Source organism: Pseudonaja textilis, chromosome 1 (assembly GCF_049901715.1).
Source record: "Pseudonaja textilis isolate UNSWEBS1 chromosome 1, rPseTex1.2, whole genome shotgun sequence".
In the NCBI taxonomy this organism is placed as follows: Eukaryota; Metazoa; Chordata; class Lepidosauria; order Squamata; family Elapidae; genus Pseudonaja; species Pseudonaja textilis.
The window spans coordinates 58191018-58214254 of NC_141990.1; the positions used below are offsets into that span (position 1 = coordinate 58191018).

The 23237-nt window shown below is 36.2% G+C and overlaps 1 protein-coding gene across 1 annotated transcript in view; it reads right to left on the minus strand.

The window, feature by feature from the left end:
- The window catches only part of GLP1R (glucagon like peptide 1 receptor), a 74601-nt gene that overhangs the window by 46583 nt on the left and 4781 nt on the right, over positions 1-23237 (minus strand). The window contains exon 3 of the mRNA XM_087932062.1: positions 1399-1495. Within this exon, the coding sequence (XP_087788188.1) occupies positions 1399-1495 (97 nt within the window). The remainder of the gene's footprint in view (positions 1-1398; positions 1496-23237) is intronic.

A 23237-nucleotide genomic window follows, 5' to 3' on the forward strand; every position in this document is an offset into this window, starting at 1 on the left:
AGCAAATTGAATTTTTAAAAGGAACCATTTAAGATTTAACCTTACAAATAAACTTCAAAATTCAACAGCACAAATCCTCAATAAGATTTTTAAAAAGCCAGGCTAGAATTGCAGGTCATGGCAATGGCACACATTTTTCCCACTGTTAAGCTAAACCTTTGTGAGAGATTTTGTTCTCACAACATTTATAGACCTACTATCAACCATAAATTACTTAACAATAAAAAGGAAGAATACACTACACAAATTGTTGCAATATTCTTTACAGCGCAGCTGACAAAAACTTCAAAACTTCTAGCCATGTACAGTAGTACATATTTATAAGTTTAGAATGAATCTTAAGAACTGAACCAAATATTGGTCCTGGGTTAACTATTTTTACTGACAAAGTGAAAATTACACTATTAGATTTAAGTATCTTAATTAAAATTAGACACTGTTGATCATTTAATAAAGAATATTGCACTAATAAAAGTCTCTACTTTATATTCCAGGACTGGAAAGTGGCCAGTATACATGTGTGCATACTGTATATAGACAAAATTTCCAAGAGATTCAGTAAATCACAAATTCTTCTGGTTTTAGCTGATGAACAGAAACCACATGATAATGACTTAAATATATAAGACTATGGCTATGGTCAAGAAAGCAATTGCTTTCGTTGAGACCACCTAGGTATCTTCCACTTTGTCTTGCTTACAACATGTAATACCTGGCATTGTCTTACTGGTCTATCAAATTATTCAGAGAACTTCATGTGTTTGTCCTAGACAGAGATTTTGTCCTGTTGTTTTAAATTATAAATGATATACACTGCAGAAATTCCCACTCAAAAAAACTAACATGCAGCATTATTCAACATGTTAAAACTACAACAGGATTTATTAAACCATGATAGTAACAGTATTAGTTGTCCACAAAGATGAAGGAAAATTATTTTCCTGGCTATTATTATTACAAGTAGGAGTAATTCTCCATGGCTGTTACTGGTAGTGCAATTCTGAGAGGCAGCAATGAAAAAAATGGTTCAGAATCAGATCTAAAAATTTATCTTTATCAATTGATTAGATTCAGACATACAACCAAATGTTATAGTGATGAAGGCTTTTCTAAAAATCAAAGCAGGCTGTTGTTTCTAATGCCTTTTATAGATAAAATACCTTTTATAGCTAACCCCCCACCAATATTTTGTGATACAGCAAAATATGCTTTTCAAGATGTTCAGTGGCAGTTGTGAGAAAGCACACAAATCAATCTTTGTGTGAAGTTTGAACCTTATTAGATGTTTGAACCTTATTAAGACTCTGCTTTTGGATTTCTTGGCAACATTTTTAGATAATATTCTGTAGCTCCCCAAATATGATGTTTGTGGTTGCCATTTGTTTTAAGAAGCCCTACCTGCCACAAGAGGGGGTGTTTCTCGGAGATACTTTAAACACTGAAGCCGATATTCTTCCCAATTCTGCTTTAGGGAGGGAAATGAAGAATATGGTTTCTGAAAAGAAAGAAAATGAGTCAGTTAAATTGGATTGTCCATTATTTTCCCATAATATTAAAACAATTATTTATCATGTGATCATCTCCTCAAATTCACAACTGGAAATTATGAACTAGTACAGAGACAATTAGTAATTAATGTTCAACAAATTATAATACTTGGCTAAATTTGCTATAGTAATCTTTGCTATGCTACACCTTTCTAACTGTAAAACAGGAAATTGATACTAACAATCATTCTTAACTTTGCTTATTGATAGCTAGCTCTAAATTATTCATGACTTATTCCTTCATGCATTCTTTTGTTGGCATCTGACATGATTTATTATAATTACACACTGACTCCAATAAGCAGGGGCTTCTGTCTTCTTTAATGAACAGACTATCCTTTCAATCCTTTCAATATTACAAAATTGCTAAATAAATTTGACAATAACTCACAATACACATGCTACCTGAAGGATTGTTGTTGAGTGTGATAAGAGCTTTGTATGATGAAATTAAAGCATGTTGAAAATAAATGGAATGCTTAGCAAATGGTTCAACAATGAGTAGAATAATTATATGAGGATGTATGATGTCTTTTCCATTGTTTACTTATGGACAAAAGTATATGGAAAGCTCATGGTACTGCTAGCTATATGTTGGTTGGGGACATAAATGTGTATGTACCATTTTAAACAGTGGCAGGAGAACATTTTTAAATTTGTATGGTGGGGAAATACTATGAGTTAAATGGGGATATAGTTATCAATGATTCTCTTATTTACAATTATTAAAATGATTTAAAGTAGACAGGGTTCTTGGCTCTGAACACTGTGAGACAGATTCTGAAATAGTATTACATATAAACAATGAACATGTAATTATAGAAATTTAAAACAGAAATAATGTATGATAAAGTAGGCTAAACCTTTTTGGTCTTAATGTACAGATGGGACAAAGGGAAAACGTGTGGTTGAAAGGACTAAAATTTAGACTTTTTTATGATCATAAAAGAGAATTTTTATTTAAAAATGTATCATGGATATATATCACTAGACAAACTCTAGAATGTATAAAGGGAATTCAAATTTCTGTTGGATATGTGAAGAACAAGAAGGACATTTTATTTTGTTTGATGGTTATATAAAAAATTTTTGGATTCAGAGTAATACACTGATGCAGTAGATTTTAAAGATAAATATATAATTGAGATCAGAGGTTTTTCTTTTGGAGCTGATGGACAAACCATTGGAAAAAAAGTCATGAAATGAAACTTTGTTTTTGTATATGGTTATCTGTAGTAAGATTAATTTATACACAATACATATACATAATCCTCATTTTTATTAAGTATTTTGCAGTACAAACAACATGTAAGATTATCTGAAAATGGGAACAACATTTTAAAAGAAATTAATCTGATTGCAATTTTTTTTATTAGCATTACAAATGATAACATTTTGGTACATTTCTCTATCTTTTCATCACATAGCTTCTAAAACAAAATTCTATAAAACATGATAACGAATTGTAAAATTTACAATCCGTTAAATAACTAATGACCCATCTAAACTATCTTCCTTGTACTCAGGATAGTTTGGGCAACATGCTTAAGAAAAAGTCATAAAACCATCAGCAGAAACCTAATTGTGCAGAATCTACCACTAAACTGCTGATATACTGTATTTCCTGACCAGAGTTATTGTTACTAGTCTATATCCCCAAGCAGAAGATTAATAGCTCTTGTGTCATGATTGCATGAATTTGGGAGAAGGGGGTTGCTGTGATTTTGCATATCTATGCTTTATTTCTAGCAAAAAAAAGTAGACAAGAGAAAAACAATGCATTTCTTGGCATATAGTTTCCACAATTTAATTGAAAAAGTTATATTCACATGTCATACATTACATATAAATATAGAACATGATGGTTGGGCACTATCCAAGCTGACACCAGCCAGAGCATAGAGCAACTCAAATAATTAGTGCAAGGTTGAAAGATGTAGAGAGACCTGGCCCATAGAATTGTCAAGAGCTAGACACGACGGGATCATCAGACCTGGTAATTCCCTCTCTCTGTGGGATAACAAAACAAAGGGGAAGTCTGCCAATCCTACGAAATTTTCTTTCTTATGAAATACAAATGGACAGTTTCTTAATAGCATTTTTGAAAATGAGATCAACATCTTTTGTTAGCTTGAAAATGATTATATTGTAACATAATAATAGCAATAGCACTTAGATTTCTATACCGCTTCACAGTGCTTTACAGCCCTCTTTAAGCAGTTTACAGAGTCAGCCTATTGCCCCAAACAATCTTATTTTACCCACCTCAGAAAGATGGAAGGATGAGTCAGCTTTGAGCCTGGTGAGATTCAAACTGCCAAACTGCTGGCTAGCGGCAGTTAGCAAAAGTAGCCTGCAGTACTGCATTCGAACCACTGTGCCACCACGGCTCAACATGGTTAATTGACAAACCCAAAGGACTTGTTCTAAATATTTTTGAAGTGGTCAGAAGGTTACTATTTGTCTTTTGAATATACTTAATAATTGCAAGAACATAGTTGCTGTTAGCTAAACAATACTGTACTAAATCTCTTTAGTACAGAGATTTCTAAATTATTTTCCTCTAAATACCAGATTACTCCATCTGTCTTCAGATCACATATTTAAGCACAGTATTTTGTATGTTATAACTGAGCAAAAATTCACTGTCTGATCTAGTTGGGCTGTTTGCTTACAATTTATTATTAGCTGCATGATGCTGCATGAATGAAAGACAGGGTAAATATTCTAAAAAATGGCATTCATCTTTGTTTATGAAAAAATGTTAACATTTAGATCTTTTTCAATTACTCCGAAATTCAATTCTAAACAGGTTTGTCCTATTTGCATTTAGTCTACTGCTATACTCTGTAAGAATGCTGCAGACTGTAGTGTCTTCTTTAATTTGGAAGCACTACTTTCAACAGTTTTAGCCCTGCTCAACACACTGAGTTTTATAGTGCTTCCTTTTATATTCAGAAAACATATTTTTAAATTTTCTACGTACACTGTACGTTAGAAAGCTACATCACTTACCTCTTTGTATACTAATGTAGATAATTAAGCACTAAAACCAAGACCATTTGCCCTCTACAGAAGTTAGGTTACTGTTAGAAAGCATTAATATGAATACTGCTTTCTGCTATGCATTTCTGTATTTCTCTGCACATCACTAAAAAAAGAAGCAACTGAAAAGCCACCCTTGTTTAGCCTTCACATACATGGAGAAGACATTGATGGAGGAAGGAACTGCTTTTGTGTAACAAACAAGCCAATGTTATTATACGTATTATGATCAATTACAAAGGTGCTCTCAGAGAATCATTAAAGACAATTTAACCTATGTACTTGTTACACAACATGCATATTTATTGACTGCCTTTATTTGTACAGTTTTTAACAATAATTACTCTCTTTATCTTTATGATGCAAAGCTCCCTGCTGTGAGTCTAATCCTTGGCAGTATAGTTCTTGTTGAAACATAAATTGCAACCGTGGATCCGATTTAGGAATTAAAATTGAGAACAAGCAGATTGCATTCATCTTGGTGTGGATATAACCGTTGAAGCGTTCTTTAGGATGGTTCTTTTATGAATACTGATAACCATAATTTCACACTATAATTAAGCTACTACTAGATGGAATTAGTTTTAAGGGTTTACAATAGTGAAACAAACACCAGCTTCAAAATAACTGTTCCACAGTGATGCAAGAGAGGTAATTAAAGATAAACAAAATAGGAAATAGAAGTAATGGCTTCTAAAAAAATTTGTGTTACCAGGTATGACATGTAACATATGGGTTTAGACATAGACACTTCTGTCATTAAAAATGGCTCCACATCAGATTGGAAAGCAGTGAGATACCACCAAGTAATACCTTGGGTCCTACAGTTTTAACAGTTTAATTCATGACTTGGGTGAAGGAGCTGAGGGGATAGTTATAAAATTTACAGATTATAAAAACTTATAAGGAATGGCTAATGCTTTAGAACCAGAAGAAAAGATTCAAAAAAATCTAAATAGGCTTGAACAATGGCCAAACAGTACAGGAAGAAATTACAAAGAAAGATAAAAACATGGGACAGACCTGGTTTGACAACTGTAAATATAAAAAGGATCTGGATGTTCTTGTAGATCGCAAGTTGTACAAGAGCCAAGAGTGTGATGCAGCTGCTCTTTTGAGATCTATTAACATGAGTTTGAGTACTCATCACAAAAAGTAATTATCCCATTATATTTTAGCTTGGTCAAACTCAACCTGGAATATTGTGTCAATACCAGACAGTTTTTCAATGTCCTTTTTAAACTGCAATATGTTTAGAGGAAGGCTAATGATGTACAAGACTGGGAGACATGACCATAAAGAACAGAGAAAGAAGTCTTAATAGAAAACAATTGAAATAACACCACAGAAATTAACAAATAGAGAAAGAAGAGATTTTGTTCTTTCTTATTCCAGAAGGCAGGAATCAGAATCAACTGATTTAATTACTGAAAATAGATTCAGATTAGGTTATTAAGAGAAGTTTCTTGATGGTATGAACTGTCATCCAGTAAAATACAGTAGATTGCCTCATAAAGTTATATGTTGCCTTTCAATGAAAATCCTCAGAGAGACATTGCTCAAAATGCTTTAGCAGGGATTCTGTAATCCCTTCCCATTTGTATGATTTTAGTTTTCTAGACTTTTTAACTAAAAATAACTAAAATACAAATCAACACTCAAAGGTATCATTTCAAATTTACACTGCAGAGTAGAAATTTTAGCAAATATTTGGCATTAAAAAGTCCAGTAAACATCAAAGGAGTGTTCTATCTTTGTTAGCCTGCAGGGTCATGGTTGTGTCACAATAATCACAAACTATCAAATATGACAATTATAAACTTTGCTAAAGTTTAATGATTTTAGTAAGTTTTGCTAAAATAAATACAGGTAGTCCTCGACTTACAACAGTTCATTTCGTGACCTTTCAAAGTTAAAACGGTCTTGAAAAAGTGACTTATGACTTTTTTTTACACTTACAACATTTGTAGTATCCCTATGATCCTGTAATCAAAATTCTCATACTTATGACCATTGCTGTTCCCAAGGTTATGTGATCACCTTTTGCAACCTTTTGACAAATAAAATCAATAGGAAAGCCAGATTCACTTAACAACCATGTTACCTACTTATCAACTGCAGTGATTCATTTAACAACTGTGGCAAGAAAGGTCATAAAATGAAGCAAAATTCACTTATCAAATACCTTAACAACAGAAATTATAAATTAATGTATATATAATTTATAAATGATATATAAATTCCTTCTATGGAAATGAAATAAAGGAATACTATTTTTATTATTTTAACCACAGTCTGCAGTGGTTTTTATATTATTCCTAGCCAGGCTTTGGAATATTATTAACAAACTATAATAAAAATAATAAGATAGAAGAATGCCTAATTTATAGGGTTCCATTTTAATAGACACATCATGTTGCTGTAATTCAGGCAAATAACATTCAGAAAAATCTTTGGCCATAACTTTCAGACAACGTATATCAGATTGACTTAAAAAATACTATGAAAGAATGAAAATCAAATCAAAATGTACATTAACATATAATACACATAAAAGGCATTTTACAAGTAAAACAATGAATACATATGAGCATTTTTATAAAATGTGGTTTTGACATAACTTTCCCAAAAAATCTAATGAACATTCATTTTCAGCCCCCTTAAAATGCATAAGCCTAGTCAAATGCTTCTGGTTAAATAAGCTCAGAACAATCCCAACTGAAAATGTAATTGTAGAATTTAATTGTGTCTTTAACTGCAAGGTATGTTAACACAATCTGTAGCAGGAAAGTGCCTTACATCATATGCCAATATGTAGAGCATTAGCTATGTCAGGTATGATCTTTTGTCCCATCAAAGCTTAAGCCCCCTTGCTAAATTACCATTTTTCTATCAGAAGGGAGTTACCATAACATTTCACACTCCAATTTACAGAAAGTATTTCAGATATTCTATATTTTTTACACCAGAGGACTCTGTGACATAACGATAATCTGACAGTTTTTCTGTAGTTCTTAGCATTGTGGGAGTCCAGTAGAAATCGATAAATATATATCATGTACATGATGAAAACTGGTGAGTTGGAAATTAGATTTTGTACATTTTTATTCAATGTATAAGCTCACAACAATTTATTGTACTTTATCTTTAAATTTCCTAACTAAATCAAGAGTCCCAGACTGGTTAGTGAAGGAACGTGCCTTCATTGGAGGGAAAATACCATAAAGCAGATCTCAAAATGCCTCCGGCAGATCTTATACCTAAGTATACTTCTGGGAACATTATGATTTCTCATGGAATTGGATAATGTCTTGAGTACATATTTCACTAAGATGAGAAAATACGTGAAAAGAAAAAGACATTATAAACTATACATAAATAGATAGAGTACAAAGTGTGCAGAAACCAGAGAAATTCTTCATTCTGGCATTACATTTCATTTAATCTTAGAATTATTAATTATCCAACTGAATAAAGAACTGAAACAGGAATAAAATTGAAATGCATTGCCAATTTTATAAATCAATTTTTATTTTTGACAACAATAGAATAAATTCTTGTTTGCCACTTTTCAGGTTCAGGCTTTCATGCTGAAAATCTTATGGATGCATTTTGAATAAATGTCGCAAACAAGAAACACTGAGGAGTGTTTTTCAATTATCAAGAATCAAAGCCAGATTCAATACCCATCCAGACTGAATCCCTTGGAACCATCATGAAATTAACAATAAATTGACATTTTAAAAAAGAATACGGAGAAACAGCCCTTTGCCTCTTAACCTAAATTACTTGTTACAAAGAAGGAATCTACTGCAAAGAAAGGGAAGAATGACAGAACAATGTGATTAGTACACCTATCCATTACATGCACATGTATCATGGAACAATTTTCTTTACAGGTAGTCATTGTTTAGTGGCCAATTACTCAGTAATTGTTCAAAGTTGTGATGTGCTAAATGATTGGTTCTTATGATCAGTTTTTGAAATTCCAATTGTCACAACATTCCTGTGATCATATGATCACAGTCTGGGAACTTGGCAACCAGTTCAGTCACACCAGTTGCAATGCCCTGTGGTCACGTGATTGCCACCTGCTAACTTCCCTGCCAGCTCCTGCTAGCGAAGTCAATGGGGAAGGTTGCAGAAAAGGCTGTCAGTCACTTTGGTAAGACTCCTCCACCTGGCAGTAATGTTCCTCACTTAATAGTACTTCTCACTTAACAACAACAATGGGGAATGCCAGCATTGCTGTCATTAAGCTATGCAGTCATGTGACATAACATTTTTTGACCATGCAATGGTCAAATGGAAATTCCAGCAATGGAAATTCCAGTCCCAATTACTGTTGTTAAGCAAGGATTATCTCTATTCAGAAAAGGTCTATGTAATTGAAGTATGAACTAGTTTACCATCTCATAGGTTGAAAATATTTTATAGCCCTGACTAAAGCAAATACTAGGTTGTTTATGCTACCTCTTGTGTATTCAAGTCAATAAAAAAGTTGGAGTCCTAAATAAGTAAGGGTCAAAGCATAAACTATTCCAGCACTGAAGCAATAGCATTTTTTTTAAATGACCACCAGCAAGCACAAGATTTCACCACTTGACAACAAAATGAGATTGGTGAGCAGCACTATCAATTTTCCTCCTTCTGATGCACTGCCCAGAAACCCTAACCAGTGGAAACCAAAGAGAGATGAACAGCTTCTTGGCTTGCCTTTTTCAAGACCTGCTAGCCAAAGCTCAGGGAGCAGTGAAATTGTGGAATGCCTCTGGGGCATATGCTTCTCCCTTGGTAATGGAGCCACCTGACTTGAGGTTGACCACACTGCAGGAGAAGGCATCTCTTAATCTTGTTGAAGAACTGGAAATTACTCTGAAATTTCATTTTAAAAAGCACTCCTTTAAAGTTTTGCACAGCTTTATCCAATATTTAGTTATTTCCAAACAAGTTACTTTCTTACTCACCTGTCTTCGGATGAGATGCAATGACCCTTATTCTCCTATCCCATATAACACAGAAATTATCACAGCTACTCTGCATTTTACATCCATCAACTTAAATAGCTGATTAGGATTTTTTCTAAATATAATGATTCAGTAGAAAGTTTGCTGTTATATTAGGCAAACATTAAAAAAATAATTTTGGGTGCAATATACAAGGACATCAGAGTGTTCTTGTAGTCCTGTGATTGTGATGTGGGTACTTAGTGTCTAGTAGCCAATAAGGATATTGCAGTGAGCTGTGGACACCTGATTATGGCTTTTGGCATCCCCTGCCATCATCCCATAAGCAAAGTCAATAGGGAAGCTGGTAACAAGTTGGAAGTCGTGATTGCATGATGTCCTCCCTTAATGACCCATGCAGTCCTCAGCTGAAACACCAGTAATTGAGACTTCATGAATTACTACTGTTACTAAGCATTTAATTCAGGTAACATTGGTGTTATGACTGTATTGCTTAGTGATGGAAATTCTGGTCCCAACTGCCTTTGTAATACAAGGATTATCTTTTATTAGATTTATATTCCACTTTTCATTCATAAGTTCACATTAAACTATAACAGAATGTATTCATATACATAGAATGTATGTACACTCTAAGAAACTAAAAGCTACTTCCAGCTGATGTCGCAATGAGACCAGAAGCAGGGAATGGAGGCTTCCATTCCTGTGCTGGCTTCTCACTGTTTGTGGGCTCCAGGCAGAGCCGAAAGCCACCTTGGAGGGGCAGCGAAGCAAAGGAGAAGCACTCGGTGAGATTCCAGGGGAGAACTCAACTCCCCTGTAGAGTCCCCAAGATTTTTCTCTACACCACGATGGAGAGAAGAGAGGGCCAAGATGGACGCTTCAAAGTTGGAGACAGCCGATGAACACCTAAGTGCAGTGCTGGAGTGGAGATTGGGAACAGTGTTTGGAGAAGGGTGAGAAGATTCTTTTCTATTTCTTGCTACCCCAAAAGATTATAACAGAGAAGACGGAGAAAGAAATTTGTATTAGCGACAGATAGAAGATGAAGAATTTGGAATTATAAAGAACTTCAAAGCTTTTAAAAAAATTAAAATTGGAAAAGAAACTAACCTAGAACAACTTTAAATTGGACTTGGAGATTGGGCAGGATTTGGCATTAAAGGCATTAATTTGGATGCTGGAAATAATTGTTCTAAATAAAAAGTAAAGTTTGATTCTAAAAATTGGTGAAGCTAAATAAAGAAAAGGAAAAAGGGTGGCTGTGGAACTGGATTAAAAGTGCCACTTGCTGATGAAAGAAAAATTTTGTAGATCCCTTCAATCTAACAATATTATTAAAAGAAGAAACTTGGGGAAAAAAGAAATAAAAGAAAGATATTACAACAAGACCCCTGAAAGTTGGATTATACTATATTTAAAAAGCAAGAATGAAGGAGAAGAATACTTCATCTGGAATTATCAGTGTTTCTGGAGTGATTAACATTAGAAATAAAGACTTGAGGATATTGACTTTTTTAAACAAAGAAGAGATACTGGTTCAAATAAAATAAAATTGGACATTTGAAAATTGGAATAATAAGCAATATAAAGATGAAAGAAATATGTAATGAAATAAGAATGGACATTCATGCAAAGAATGAGATGTGGGACAGAGTGTGGGATTTATGCACTAAAATACAGAATATAGAAAAAGATTTAAAAATGGCAACGACAGCAGAGGAAGAAGAAGGAGAAAGAACAAGGAAGGGGGAGGAACTAGAAACAAGCAAAACCAGTAAAATGGAACAAAAGCAACAGCAAATAATACAAAAGAAGAAAAAAGAAGTTGAACAGGAGATATTAATGATGGATATAATAGATAAAGAGGGGGAAACTGAGATTGAAATGTTGATAAATGAAATGGTTAGTGAAATACAAAGATATCAAAAAAGGGTGGGGACAAACTTTGATAAATGGGAGAGAAAATATGAGAATATGATAATAAAAAGGGGAATGATCAAGGGAAAAAGCCAAAAAGGGATAGTAAATGGTAAGCAAAGTAAGAAAAGATGATTTAATATAAAAGGGAAATTTAGAGATAATGGTTAGAAATGGGGAAAAATGAGACTCTACATGAAGAGGTATTTTTGTAGTAAATATATATAACAGATTTTGAGGAATTGGAATAAAGAATTAGAATATAATTATAATATAGTAGTGATGGAAATAAGAATTTATAATAGACTAATTAAATAAAATAGAAATGTGATTAAAGATATAAAATGAAATATTATGTGGAGCCTGAAAGAGAAAAGATGTAACCATGAAGTAGGATAATGTTTAATTATGTATCTTGTTATTCATATATATAAGGTAATAAGGTAATAATAATGTAAATTTGAATTTATTGTCTAAAAGAAAATGTTTATGCAAAAAGGAGATGTTAGAGGGAAGGGTACATATAGAAGATAAAATATAAGCAATAGTGGCAAATGGAAGATGGGGAAAATAATAGTGAATAATATAAATTAAGATGATATTTTTTTGAATGTTTAAAGAATAATATGGAATTGTTAACATAGTAAGCACAAGAATACATGATTAAGGAAATTAGAGATGGATTACTATGTCTTCAATGAATTAATTATTTTGTTATCCATTTGCATAAGAAGATATGTTAAAATTTGATAACATAAATATTGTGAATATGAGAAACTAAAAGCTGATGGAGATGAACTTTCACTTAGTTTTGCCTTTTTAGGTGTGGGTGTATATATGTATCTCATCTGCCAGGTACTAAAATGGTGTCAAGCCTTTCAGGGTGACCATGTTACAACCTTCTAGATAAGAAGATTCATTCAATGGGTATTATACAACTCTTCTTGTGTGTTTTATTTCCCAGTCAAACCACAAAACAGTTTTGACACAGAAAGTCTTTTGAAAGATTAAAAGGTTGCAACTAAAGCGAACAAGGCACAGGAGGGCACTAACATGAATCACAGCTTCAAATGAAATACATCACCACTTTATGAGGCTGTTTTCATCTATTGGAATAGCTAATATGAGCTGAGTTATTTAAAGAATAGGAAAGAAGGAGTGGAAAAATGAGAAATGTACTATCTGAAGAGCAAATGATGATAAAGTACTCACTGGAGATGAAGGTATAAGCTGGGGAGCAGGCAATTCCCATTTCTTCTCTCTGACAATCTAGAAATAAGATAAATATAAGTTGAGGGACAAAAGCTGTGCACTACAAACACAAAGAAAAAAAAAGAATAAAGCAATTATTTTGATTCTTGTATTTCAAAAAAGGCATTTTGGTGTAGAATTGGGTAAGATGAAAAAAGAAGTTAAAATTTAAAAATGACTCAGCCTCCAAAGCTACTGCTCATTGTCTGTAATGGACTGGGAGCCCATTTCTTCTAGGGAACAAGAGGTACACAATTTAGTGGCAAAATAAGATGAAAAGGCCATCAGAATAGGCCACCATCAAAGGGATTTTGGATACACTGTTTAACTACGTTACATTTTAGTTTCAGTTTTCTATGTTTTTCCATCAAGAGTTTGAAATATTGATTTAAAGGCTTGTTCTCACTTTGAAACACAAAATAAATGTAGTGAACAGCTTTTATCCTCCACACAAATAATGAGAATTCACATACTTAGGCATTCAACAGTGAAACAGCTAATCGGCAAAGCCAAGTTCATATTTAAATACAGTATGTATTGTTAACTCCAACTATCCATAAATTTACATAAAACACTAAAATACTTCAATATTTCAAATACCAAGAAGAGCATAAAAATTCTTGACCCTCATACATTATACATATATATCTTTTATAACTGTCTATTTTAGCAACAAATAATTTCAGATTGTGGGCAAAGATTATGGTCCAAGTAAGTAATTGTTTAAGTAAAAAGACAAAGACAAAGAAAAGCTGCAATAGGAAAATGAGGAGCCTTGATGGCTGTGGTGGTGCAGTGGTTAGAATGTAGTATTGCAGACTAATTCTGCTGACTGCCAGCAGTTTGATTCTCACCAGCTCAAGGTTGACTTCAGCCTTCCATCCTTCCAAGGTAAGCAATATGAAGACCCAGATTGTTGGGGGCAATATGCTGAGCCTGTAAACTGCTTAGAGAGGACTATAAAGCACTAGGAAGCAGTATATAAGTCTAAGTGCTATTGCTAAGAAGCAGCAACATCTTACAAATGTGTACAATGGGCAACAAAGGAAAACTACATTTTGTAAAGAAAAAAAAAGGTCTTCTTTGCCATCACAGCCCTACCCATGCCTACTCCACCCATATATATACATACATACATACATACATACATACACACACACACACACACACACACACACACACCACCCATATATATATATATGTATAAAATGATGGAGCAGGATATTGGGCTAGAAGATCTTCAAAGTCCTGCCTCTCCATTCCAGATGGCTGCTGCTCGATAAGTTTTTCTTTTTTCTCTTACTGACAATCTGCTGATTTCACTGCTAAAGCTGCTTCTTTAGCAGTGCTTCTCCCTGATTTTGAAGGGGAGCACTTAGGAGTGAGACAAGATGACTTTGGATGATTGTGGATCCATCTTCCTGGCAAGTATTTCATTTTCTAAGCATGCTGGAATTTTAACATTCACTTTTTGATTTTATTGTTTTATTTTATTTTATTTTTATTTATTTATTTTGCTTTCTGCTTTAAAAGTTGATCAGCAGTTGAATGCTGACTTATTTCAACCCCTTGCTGGACCCTAACTGATATATGTGTGTGTGTGTGTGTGTGTGTGTGTGTGTTCTGAGGTTCTCGCGGGTATTTGTATGTGGATCTTTGGCTATTCGGGTTTTCTCCCGCAGAAGACACCCCCAGCCAATCAGAACACAGCTAACCCCCCAACAAATCAGAACACAGCCAAACCCCCAACCAATGAGAACACACACCCAGCCAATCAGAACACAGCCAAGCCCCCACCCAATCAAGTCACACACCCACTAGCAGTTAAAAGGAAGAAGCAGCTACAAGCTCACATTACTCTGAGAAGCACAGAGCCGAAGGCACAAGCCTGAAGATGATGAATGAGACTTCATCAAAACGTTGCCTAGATACTTCCAATTTTACATGGGAGAAAACCCAAATAACCAAAGATCCATATCTATCTATATCTATATCTATCTATCTATAGATAGATATAGATATAGATATATAGATATAGATATTGTTCTGGATAACATCTGTCCATATGGCAAGCATGGCAGCATTTGGTGAGCATGGTGAAGAGATATTAGAGTATCACCACTGGATTCTTTATTTTTTGAATGTGCAAAATTCTATTGAATTTTTCTTATAATTTTAGATTGAAATATAGAGGGAAATATGTTTGTTGTTCTTTGTACCCTGATTAAGTTTCATAAATTAAAATGGCCGAACAGTGTCTAAAATCTAAGAAAGAAGGATGGGAAAATATGTAGCTTCTAGCTGGTTTTCTCTTACATAAACTTGATCAAACTTTAATGATACTTCAAAGAATGTTACAACCTGAAGTTTTATCTTTGGATAAAGATACACAAAAGGACAGCTGGATTTCATTTGTTTTTCATAAGTTTAAGTCTGTATACTTCTCCAACATTACGTCCTCAGCTGGAAGCTGAGAGGGAGACATTCCTCTACAAATGAATCCCTTTCCTCTATAAAGATGGAGGGAGACTGGATGGATTATTACAGTTAACTGGTAACTACTTCTGCTTGCACTCTGACTCGAAGATAATACAGTATCTTACCAATTCTGGATGCTGAATTTGTTATATTTAATTAAGCAACAATTGACAAGAGATGATATTAAGAAACAAACATGGATTTTTGATCCAGGATGATCTATTTATAACTTTTGAGATGATCCAGGATAGTTAAGGTACTGTGGTAAATTTTCTATGGAAGGATTACAATAAGTTTGTTAATAGAGAGATTTGAAACTTTTTTTTCTCCTTTACTATTATTGTTTTTTCTGCTTACATTGTTACTAATATAACATATAGAAGATAGGTCAACAAGTTGCTAATAGATTTAAAAATGTTGGTAGAGCCTGTTTCGCAAGGGGTAAGAACTAATTGTACTAATATATTAATCAGTATTCAATTACAGGGGATAATAAATGTGTTTCTTTCTTGATGCACCCTTTTTAATGTTCTGACTGTTTTGTGGGTTTCTCCCGTTTATATCTTTCTGGATTTTTATTGAGTTTTGTGTTTTCTATTTTAACTATGTTCTGAATAAAATAAAATAAATATTAAAAAAGACCTTCAAGGTCCTTTCAGCCCCTATGATTCTATAGTGCATATTCAAGTTTCTATTTCATTGACAAAGCCCTATGAATAAGAAGCCAGACTCTATTGACAAAATTGTACAATAAGATTGTAGACAGAGGAGTAAGCTAAATGTAGAATATACATGAGTAGAAAGTGGGCAAGGAATCAAAAATAATCACAATCCTTCCTCATATTAACAGTAAATAACATTTTAGGTAAACATAATAACAAGATCTGACAAAGGAAATAGAAATCTAACAGAGCTGTGCAGGATATTCAATATATAGTTTAATCTTCACTGTGCTCTAGTAGATAAGGTTAAATTCTTTAAATGACTTTAAAACTTGAATGAAAAAGAATAGTAAGATGAGGAAATGAAAGTACCGACTTGTTATCAGCTTCCCCCCCGCCCCCAAACAAAGGAACAAAAGGGAAACCAAGCAACGATAATAAATAAGCATTTTCCTACAGAATAATATTGGTCTCAACTGCAGAATTTGATCCAGAGCTAGTTTTCATGTGCAACTAAAAAAACACACTTGTGCTGTTTGATGAAATATTTACACCACCTCCTGTAGTGGTGAAAGAACAGAAAAAAGCTGTAGTAAGCCTACAAAGGAAATTCAGTTTTTAAAAGTTTGAGGAATGCACCATAAAGATTTAAAACTATAAATATTTAATTCAAGACAAAAAATCCCTAATTCCCTATAACCCAAACATGTAATTCAATATATAAAAAGACATTTAGTTTATTAATTTATAGATTAGATTGTAGTCTTCTTTCCTTCAGGAGCTCACAGTGTGATGCTTATGGTGGCAAAGGAAAGAGGAAGACAATGATGCTACATGCATAATGATATTACTATGCAACTGACACAATTACTTCTGTTGTTTTGATGTAATACATAGCTATTTTATTTATTTGACAATGTCAATTGTCATTTTTCTGTCAGCATAAGCAGTCTATTATTAATACCTCTCCCTTAAGACTGCTAAGGATCCTTCAGTTTTTATTCCCATAACTATAATTCAGCCAGGTTCCATCAAAGGCAATTTCAAGAGTTCATGTCTAATAGGCAGAGGCTTACTGTTGTCTGAATAGGCATGGTCAGAAGAAGGCCTGAGACAAGAGTGGTCCATTACAATAACAATCCATGGGAATCACTATTACTTCCAGTAAGAAATCAATGCTTCTCAGACTGCTGTGATACAAGGATAAGAGAAAGAAACTTTCAATCTTGGTTCTACTAAATATATAGTATGAATTTTACCTTTTATCATGCTGCCTTTCTTTGTTATTAAAGACTTCCCTACTGTCTGTTATAGAACCATCTCCAATGCTTCTAAAAAGACTAGTGTCTCCAAATCTTTGCCTACAAGCCTTCTAATTTAAGCATCTGTCTGAGTGAAGTGTGATACCGTGGTGGTACAGTGGTTAGAATGCAGTACTGCAGGCTACTTCTGCTGATGACCGGCTGCCAGCAGTTTGGCAGTTCGGGTCTCACCGGTTCAAGAATTGAGAAACAATACTAGGAATATAGGTAGCAACTTACACACATTTAAGTTTATCTTCGATAAATATTATAGGCTAACACACAGAGAAGAAAATATATTGATCATTAGACAACATTGATATATGGGTAGTACATCATACAGGTTGTACAATTGAGACCAGGAACTTAGTCATTAAGCAAAGTGGTTGCTAAGTGAAAATCATGTGACCGCAACTGTGCTTCCCCCCACTTTCCCACCCTCTGAAAGCTCACTCTTGTAGTAAAGATCTAGTAGTCTAGATCTTAGTAAAAAGATCATTTCAATGTCGGTAAAATGAGGACCCAGATTGTTGGGGCAATATTCTGCCTCTGTAAATACTTAGAGAGGGCTGTAAAGCACTATGAAGCGGTACATAAGTCTAAGTGCTATTGCTACCTTTCCACTGGTTTTCTAAAAGCACTGTGCAAACCACAGCTGGATTATATACAACAGAAAGTCTGTTCCTTAGACAAGGAAAATAGAGGAATGAAATAACTATTTCTAACTATAATCCCAACTTTCATAGTGGTGCTGTAATTTTATATAAATCAAAACTATATACAATTATAAATTTTACATAATTATAATATTTCAATTGAATTATAACTGATATTAATTTGATATAATCCTGCACTAAAGCAGTTTAATTAATCAGCTAAAATTTCATTCATGACATTTTCTAAGTCCTACTCTAGAAAATGTTATGATCATGATAGTTTACTCGAGACAAATCTTAATTTTCATCAGTTCTCCCACTTTTAAAATATATAGGCAGCAATTGTTAATAACTAAAGAATAATAATTCTATCATTCAAATAAATATATTTTATTTTATGGTTTTTTTAAAAAAATTCCTGGGCAAAATTCTGTTCCTTTAGAATGATACTTCAATGCCACTCATGGCAGGCTGCTTGACCATATATCATTTTGTAATCTCTTTTTGCCAGCAGCAATCACTCAGTAATGCATTTCAATGAACACCAGTGTTTTAGTTTAAGCTTATTTCTTTATTTTTATACCACTGCAATTATACAACTCTCAGGATAAGGTTCCACAAGTGTGGATTTACATTAATGATTAATAAAGGTAGTCCTCAATTTGCAAATACAATTGAGCCCAAAATTTATGTTGCTAAATGAGAAATTTGTTAAGTGAGCTTTGGCCCATTTTACACATTTTTAAGTGAATCACTGCAGTTCTTAAGTTAGTAACACAGTTGTTAAGTGAATCTGGTTCTCCCATTGAGTTTGCTTGTCAGGAGGTCGCAAAAGGGGATCACGTGACTTTGGGACACTGCAACTGTCATAAATATGAGTCGGCTATCAAGCATCCAAATGTAAATCATGTTACCATGTAGATGCTGCAATAGTCGTAAGTGTGAAAAATGGTCATATGTCCCTTTTTCAGCGCCGTTATAACTTCAAACAGTCACTAAAGTAAGTTGAGGGCTACCTGTATTTCTAAGAAATATAAAAATTGAAACCACTTCAATCAAACTGAAACTAAAACCATATAAAAATTACATTGCCGGCTATGAGGGGAGCAACTGCAGCCTTACGTTTCACATGATTCAGCAATACAAGAAATATAACCAGAGAGAATTTTTGAAGATGATGGCATATCTTGGGTTCTGACTGGCATATCTTGGGTTCTGGCAAACAAGGGAAGGTAAGATAATATGATGACCCGGAGTGTAACAGAAATGTAACAAAATCCAAAACGTAAATAAATGTCCTTTAATGCCTCCAACTTGGCCACACTGTTCAATAATTCTCAGTTGGAAATAAAACATATTCAAAAATAGTCTTCAAAAGAAAGCAATCCGAACTTAATGAGCAGATAGAGGTGAAATAAAAAACTAAAACAAGCTAAAATGAAGGAATTTCCACAACGAACCAGGATAAGTAATTACCAACTTCAAGGAGATAACAAGACACAGTCTGTTGGAAGGATGCCAACCAAGATAACTTCAGCCCAAAATAACACATGTTTTGCTTCTGGCAATCCTGTGTTTTAACCATATCTCTTATGTACTATTCTCCCCAGCTGCAACCAATGAGGGGGGATCATAGCCGCTTCCTCCCTCACAAGCCAAGTTGTTGCCTTCTCCGTTCCTCCCTGCATGTCCTAGGATGAAGAGGGGATGGGCCTGGTTCTTCCTCTGACTGCCCAGAGAGCCTCTGCTCCTCCCCAGCCTCCTCCACAACCTCCAGAGCCACACCTCCACTCCCTGTCTCCTCTCTCTCAGAGCCTGACTCCAACAAGGGCATTACAGATATCAAAAGCAGGACTATTTCAGAGAACATGTCCCTTTTTGCCTTGATTGGCTTACAATCTAAAATTCAACATAGAAGGAATAATACAAAAAAGAAAAAAGAAACTAGAAATAGAGGTAAACAGTGAGATAGTATGTGAGAGAACATATGGTATCATGTCTGCTCAAGCTTAATTACAGTCTTTTCAAAAAAAGTCAACAATAATTTTTATCTAAAATCATTTCTGTAATCCACTGAGATTTTAGGTTCAATCTATAGAACACAGAAAGACATAATGATTAATTTCCACCCCCACTCGCCCCCTAAAAATTTGCTTGCTTCTTGTAAGCAAATCACAGCAATTGCATTTGTAGCTCATTTACCATCTTATCTGAATGGAGGACTCTACTCAGTTTAATCTCAGAATACACTAAAGAAAGAAGTCACTTTGTGGTCAGCTTTTGATTTGTGAGCCAACAGGCATAATTACTGCAATATACACTGATTTATTAGTGTCAGATAGTCCCCAGCAGTCAACCCATATCCCACCCAATTCAGACAGAATGGGAAGATAGATTGCCATATTGAGGAAAAGTTATGAAACTCTTCAAGACTTCACAATCTCACTTGCCATGAATGGGCGTTGGTAAAAGTTACCGTGAACGCCCTTTCTATCTATGCTGCGAGAGAGCCCAGGATGGGTTGACTCCTTCCTATGATGTCATTTAGCTGAATCTGTACTAAGATATAAAAGTCAGCCCCTGGGAGAGACCCCAACTTTGGCGAAGATACTTGACAGACTTGAAAGGTGTCAAGCACAAATGAATACAGAAATATGTCTTACCCTCTCCGGACGAATCAAGGGAGGGGCTGGGCTCTCTCGCAGCATAGATAGAAAGGGCATTCACAGTAAATTTTACCAATGCCCATTCTCCTCCATGCTGCATCGAGAGCCCAGGATGGGACATACCAAAGCTTGCATGTCCACGGGTGGGTCCTCGTCCAGCTCGTCACACCAACTGTGGAACCACTCGTTGAAGCACCTGTCTACTAAAGGCTGCAGTCGCCGAGGCAAAGGTATCCAGACAGTAGTGCCTGATGAAAGGAGACGGGGATGTCCACATGGCCACACGATAGATCTCCTCCAAGGATGCTTGGGTCGCCCAGGCAGCAGAAGTGGCCGCGCTTCTGGTAGAGTGCGTGGTCCAACCTCAGGGAACTGAAAGGGCCGCAGCTTTGTAGGCCTGCTCAATGCAAGACCTGACCCACCTGCTAATAGTAGGAGAAGAGGCCTTGTGCCCCAAGTGAGAAGGGGAGAAGGAAACAAACATGACTTCCAATTACCTGAAGTAGGAAGTGCGCTTAATGTATATTCTAAGAGCCCTTCTTACGTCTAGCATATGCCACTGACGCTCTAAGTTATGGTGCGGGAAGGAACAGAAGTCAGGCAACACAATGTCCTAAGACCTGTGAAACCAGGAGTTAATCTTTGGAATAAATGAGGGATCCAAATGGAGAACAACCCTATCATCATGAAAGGCACAAAGGTTCTGTCTGATGGAAAGAGCAGCTAGCTCGGAAACCCACCTGGCTGAAGTGATGGAGACGAGGAACACTACCTTTACAGTCAGGAAACGGAGAGACACTGTTCTAAGGGGTTCAAAGGGGGGCTTCGTAAGGGCATTAAGGACCACATGAAGATCCCAGGAAGGATACCTGTGAACCACCAGAGGGTGCAGGTTGAAAGCCCCTTTCAAAAACCTCCTGACTGAAGGGTGATGGGATAAGGAAGGAAGCGAACCCCATGAGAGAACCAAGTAGAGGGCTGCAACCTGCCTGCATAAGATGTTGGGGGCCAAACCTTTCTCCAGACCATGCTGAAGGAATCTGAGAACTTCCGCCAACTGGGCTGAAGCAGGAGAGAGACCTTCCCTAAGGCACCATCGGGAAAAGGCCTTCCAGTGGCATCATAGATGCGCCTTGTAGAAGGTTTGTGAGATGCCAGGATAGTGAGGATGAGCCATTCTGGGAGATCAGTCTCCTCTAGCTGCTGCGGCTCAAGTGCCACATGGTCAGCTTGAGCCACTGGGGCTCCAGATGGAGCAGAGCCCCCTGGTGAAGGGAGATTAGATGGGCTGGGATCCTCCAACGAGAAGTCACAGATAGGTTGACCAGGTCCACAAACCAGGGCCTCCTTGGCCAATAGGGGGCCAGGAGGAGGAGCTCCGCTCGTTCCTCCAACATCTTCCGAATTACTGCCAGAATGATGGAAGCAGAGGAAAGGCGTAGAGGAGACCCTTGGGCTATCTTCACCAAAGAGCATTGGTCCCCTCCGGTCCCTGGCAAGGAAACCTGATGAAGAATCTGGTGACTTGGGCATTTTGAGGAGTGGAGAAGAGATCCACTTCCAGTGTTCTGAATCTGAGAGAAAGGTCCCTGAATAGAGATGGAGGAATGGACCATTCCGCTTGGTCTACTGGGCTCCTGCTGAGCCAGTCAGCCTGGGAGTTGTCAACCCCAGAGATGTGATCTGCTGAGATCGACAACCGGTGTTTCTCTGCCCATAACCCCAACCGTTGAGCCTCTCTCATGAAGGCCTTGGACCTCATCCCTCCTTGCTGGTTGACATGAGCCTTTGCAGCCACTGATTGCCTGAAATGTTTGAGAGCCAGAAAAATGGCTCTGAGCTCTAGCCAATTTATAGGAAAGGTCTGCTCTGACCTGGATCAAACGCCCTGAGCAATCTGGCCCTGCATATGGGAACTCCAACCCAGGAGGCTGGTGGTTATCACTAGCCTGTCTGGGTCCCTGAACAGGAGTCCCTTCCAGATTGATGGGGAGCACCACCAATTGAGTGATTGTCGGATTTGTGGCAGGAGCAGGACCTTGATGGATGAGTGGCTGGTTCCTGCTCGTTGGTAGGGAAGCAGGAACCATTGGAGGGATCGGGAATGAAGCCGAGCCCACGGGATGATGCCTATACAGGAGACCATCTTCCCCAGAAGTTTGGACATCAGTGACAGGGGGACAGCTCGATGGTGCTGGATCTGGCTGATGAACTCTGCCAGGCTCTTTCCACAAGCTGGGGACAGGACAACCTGGCATGATGTGGTATCAATGACTGCTCCTAAGTGTTGCAATTTGGTTGTGGGAGAGAGCTGGCTCTTTTTGGTGTTGATGGAAAACCCATGGCTCTGGAGATATGACAGGGTAATTTGCAGATCCCTATGGGCCGCCTGGATGGAGAAGGACAGAATCAACATGTCGTCCAAGTAGCATTGGATCCTCACTGGAATAGAACACAGAGATGCTATCAGTGCTGCCAGAACCTTTATGAAGACCCTTGGAGTCGATGAGAGGCCGAAGGGAAGTGCTCAATACTGGTAATGGGCATTCTGATAACAGAAACGGAGAAACTGGAGATGATGAGGCCAAATGGAGATGTGGAGGTAAGCCTCTGTAAGATCAATGGAAGAGAGGAGGTCACCCTCTCGAACGCTCTCTAAAATAGAATGCAGAGTCTGCATTTTAAATTGCCTGTATTTTACAAATTGGTTGAGGAATTTTAGATCAAGGATGGCTCAACCCCCC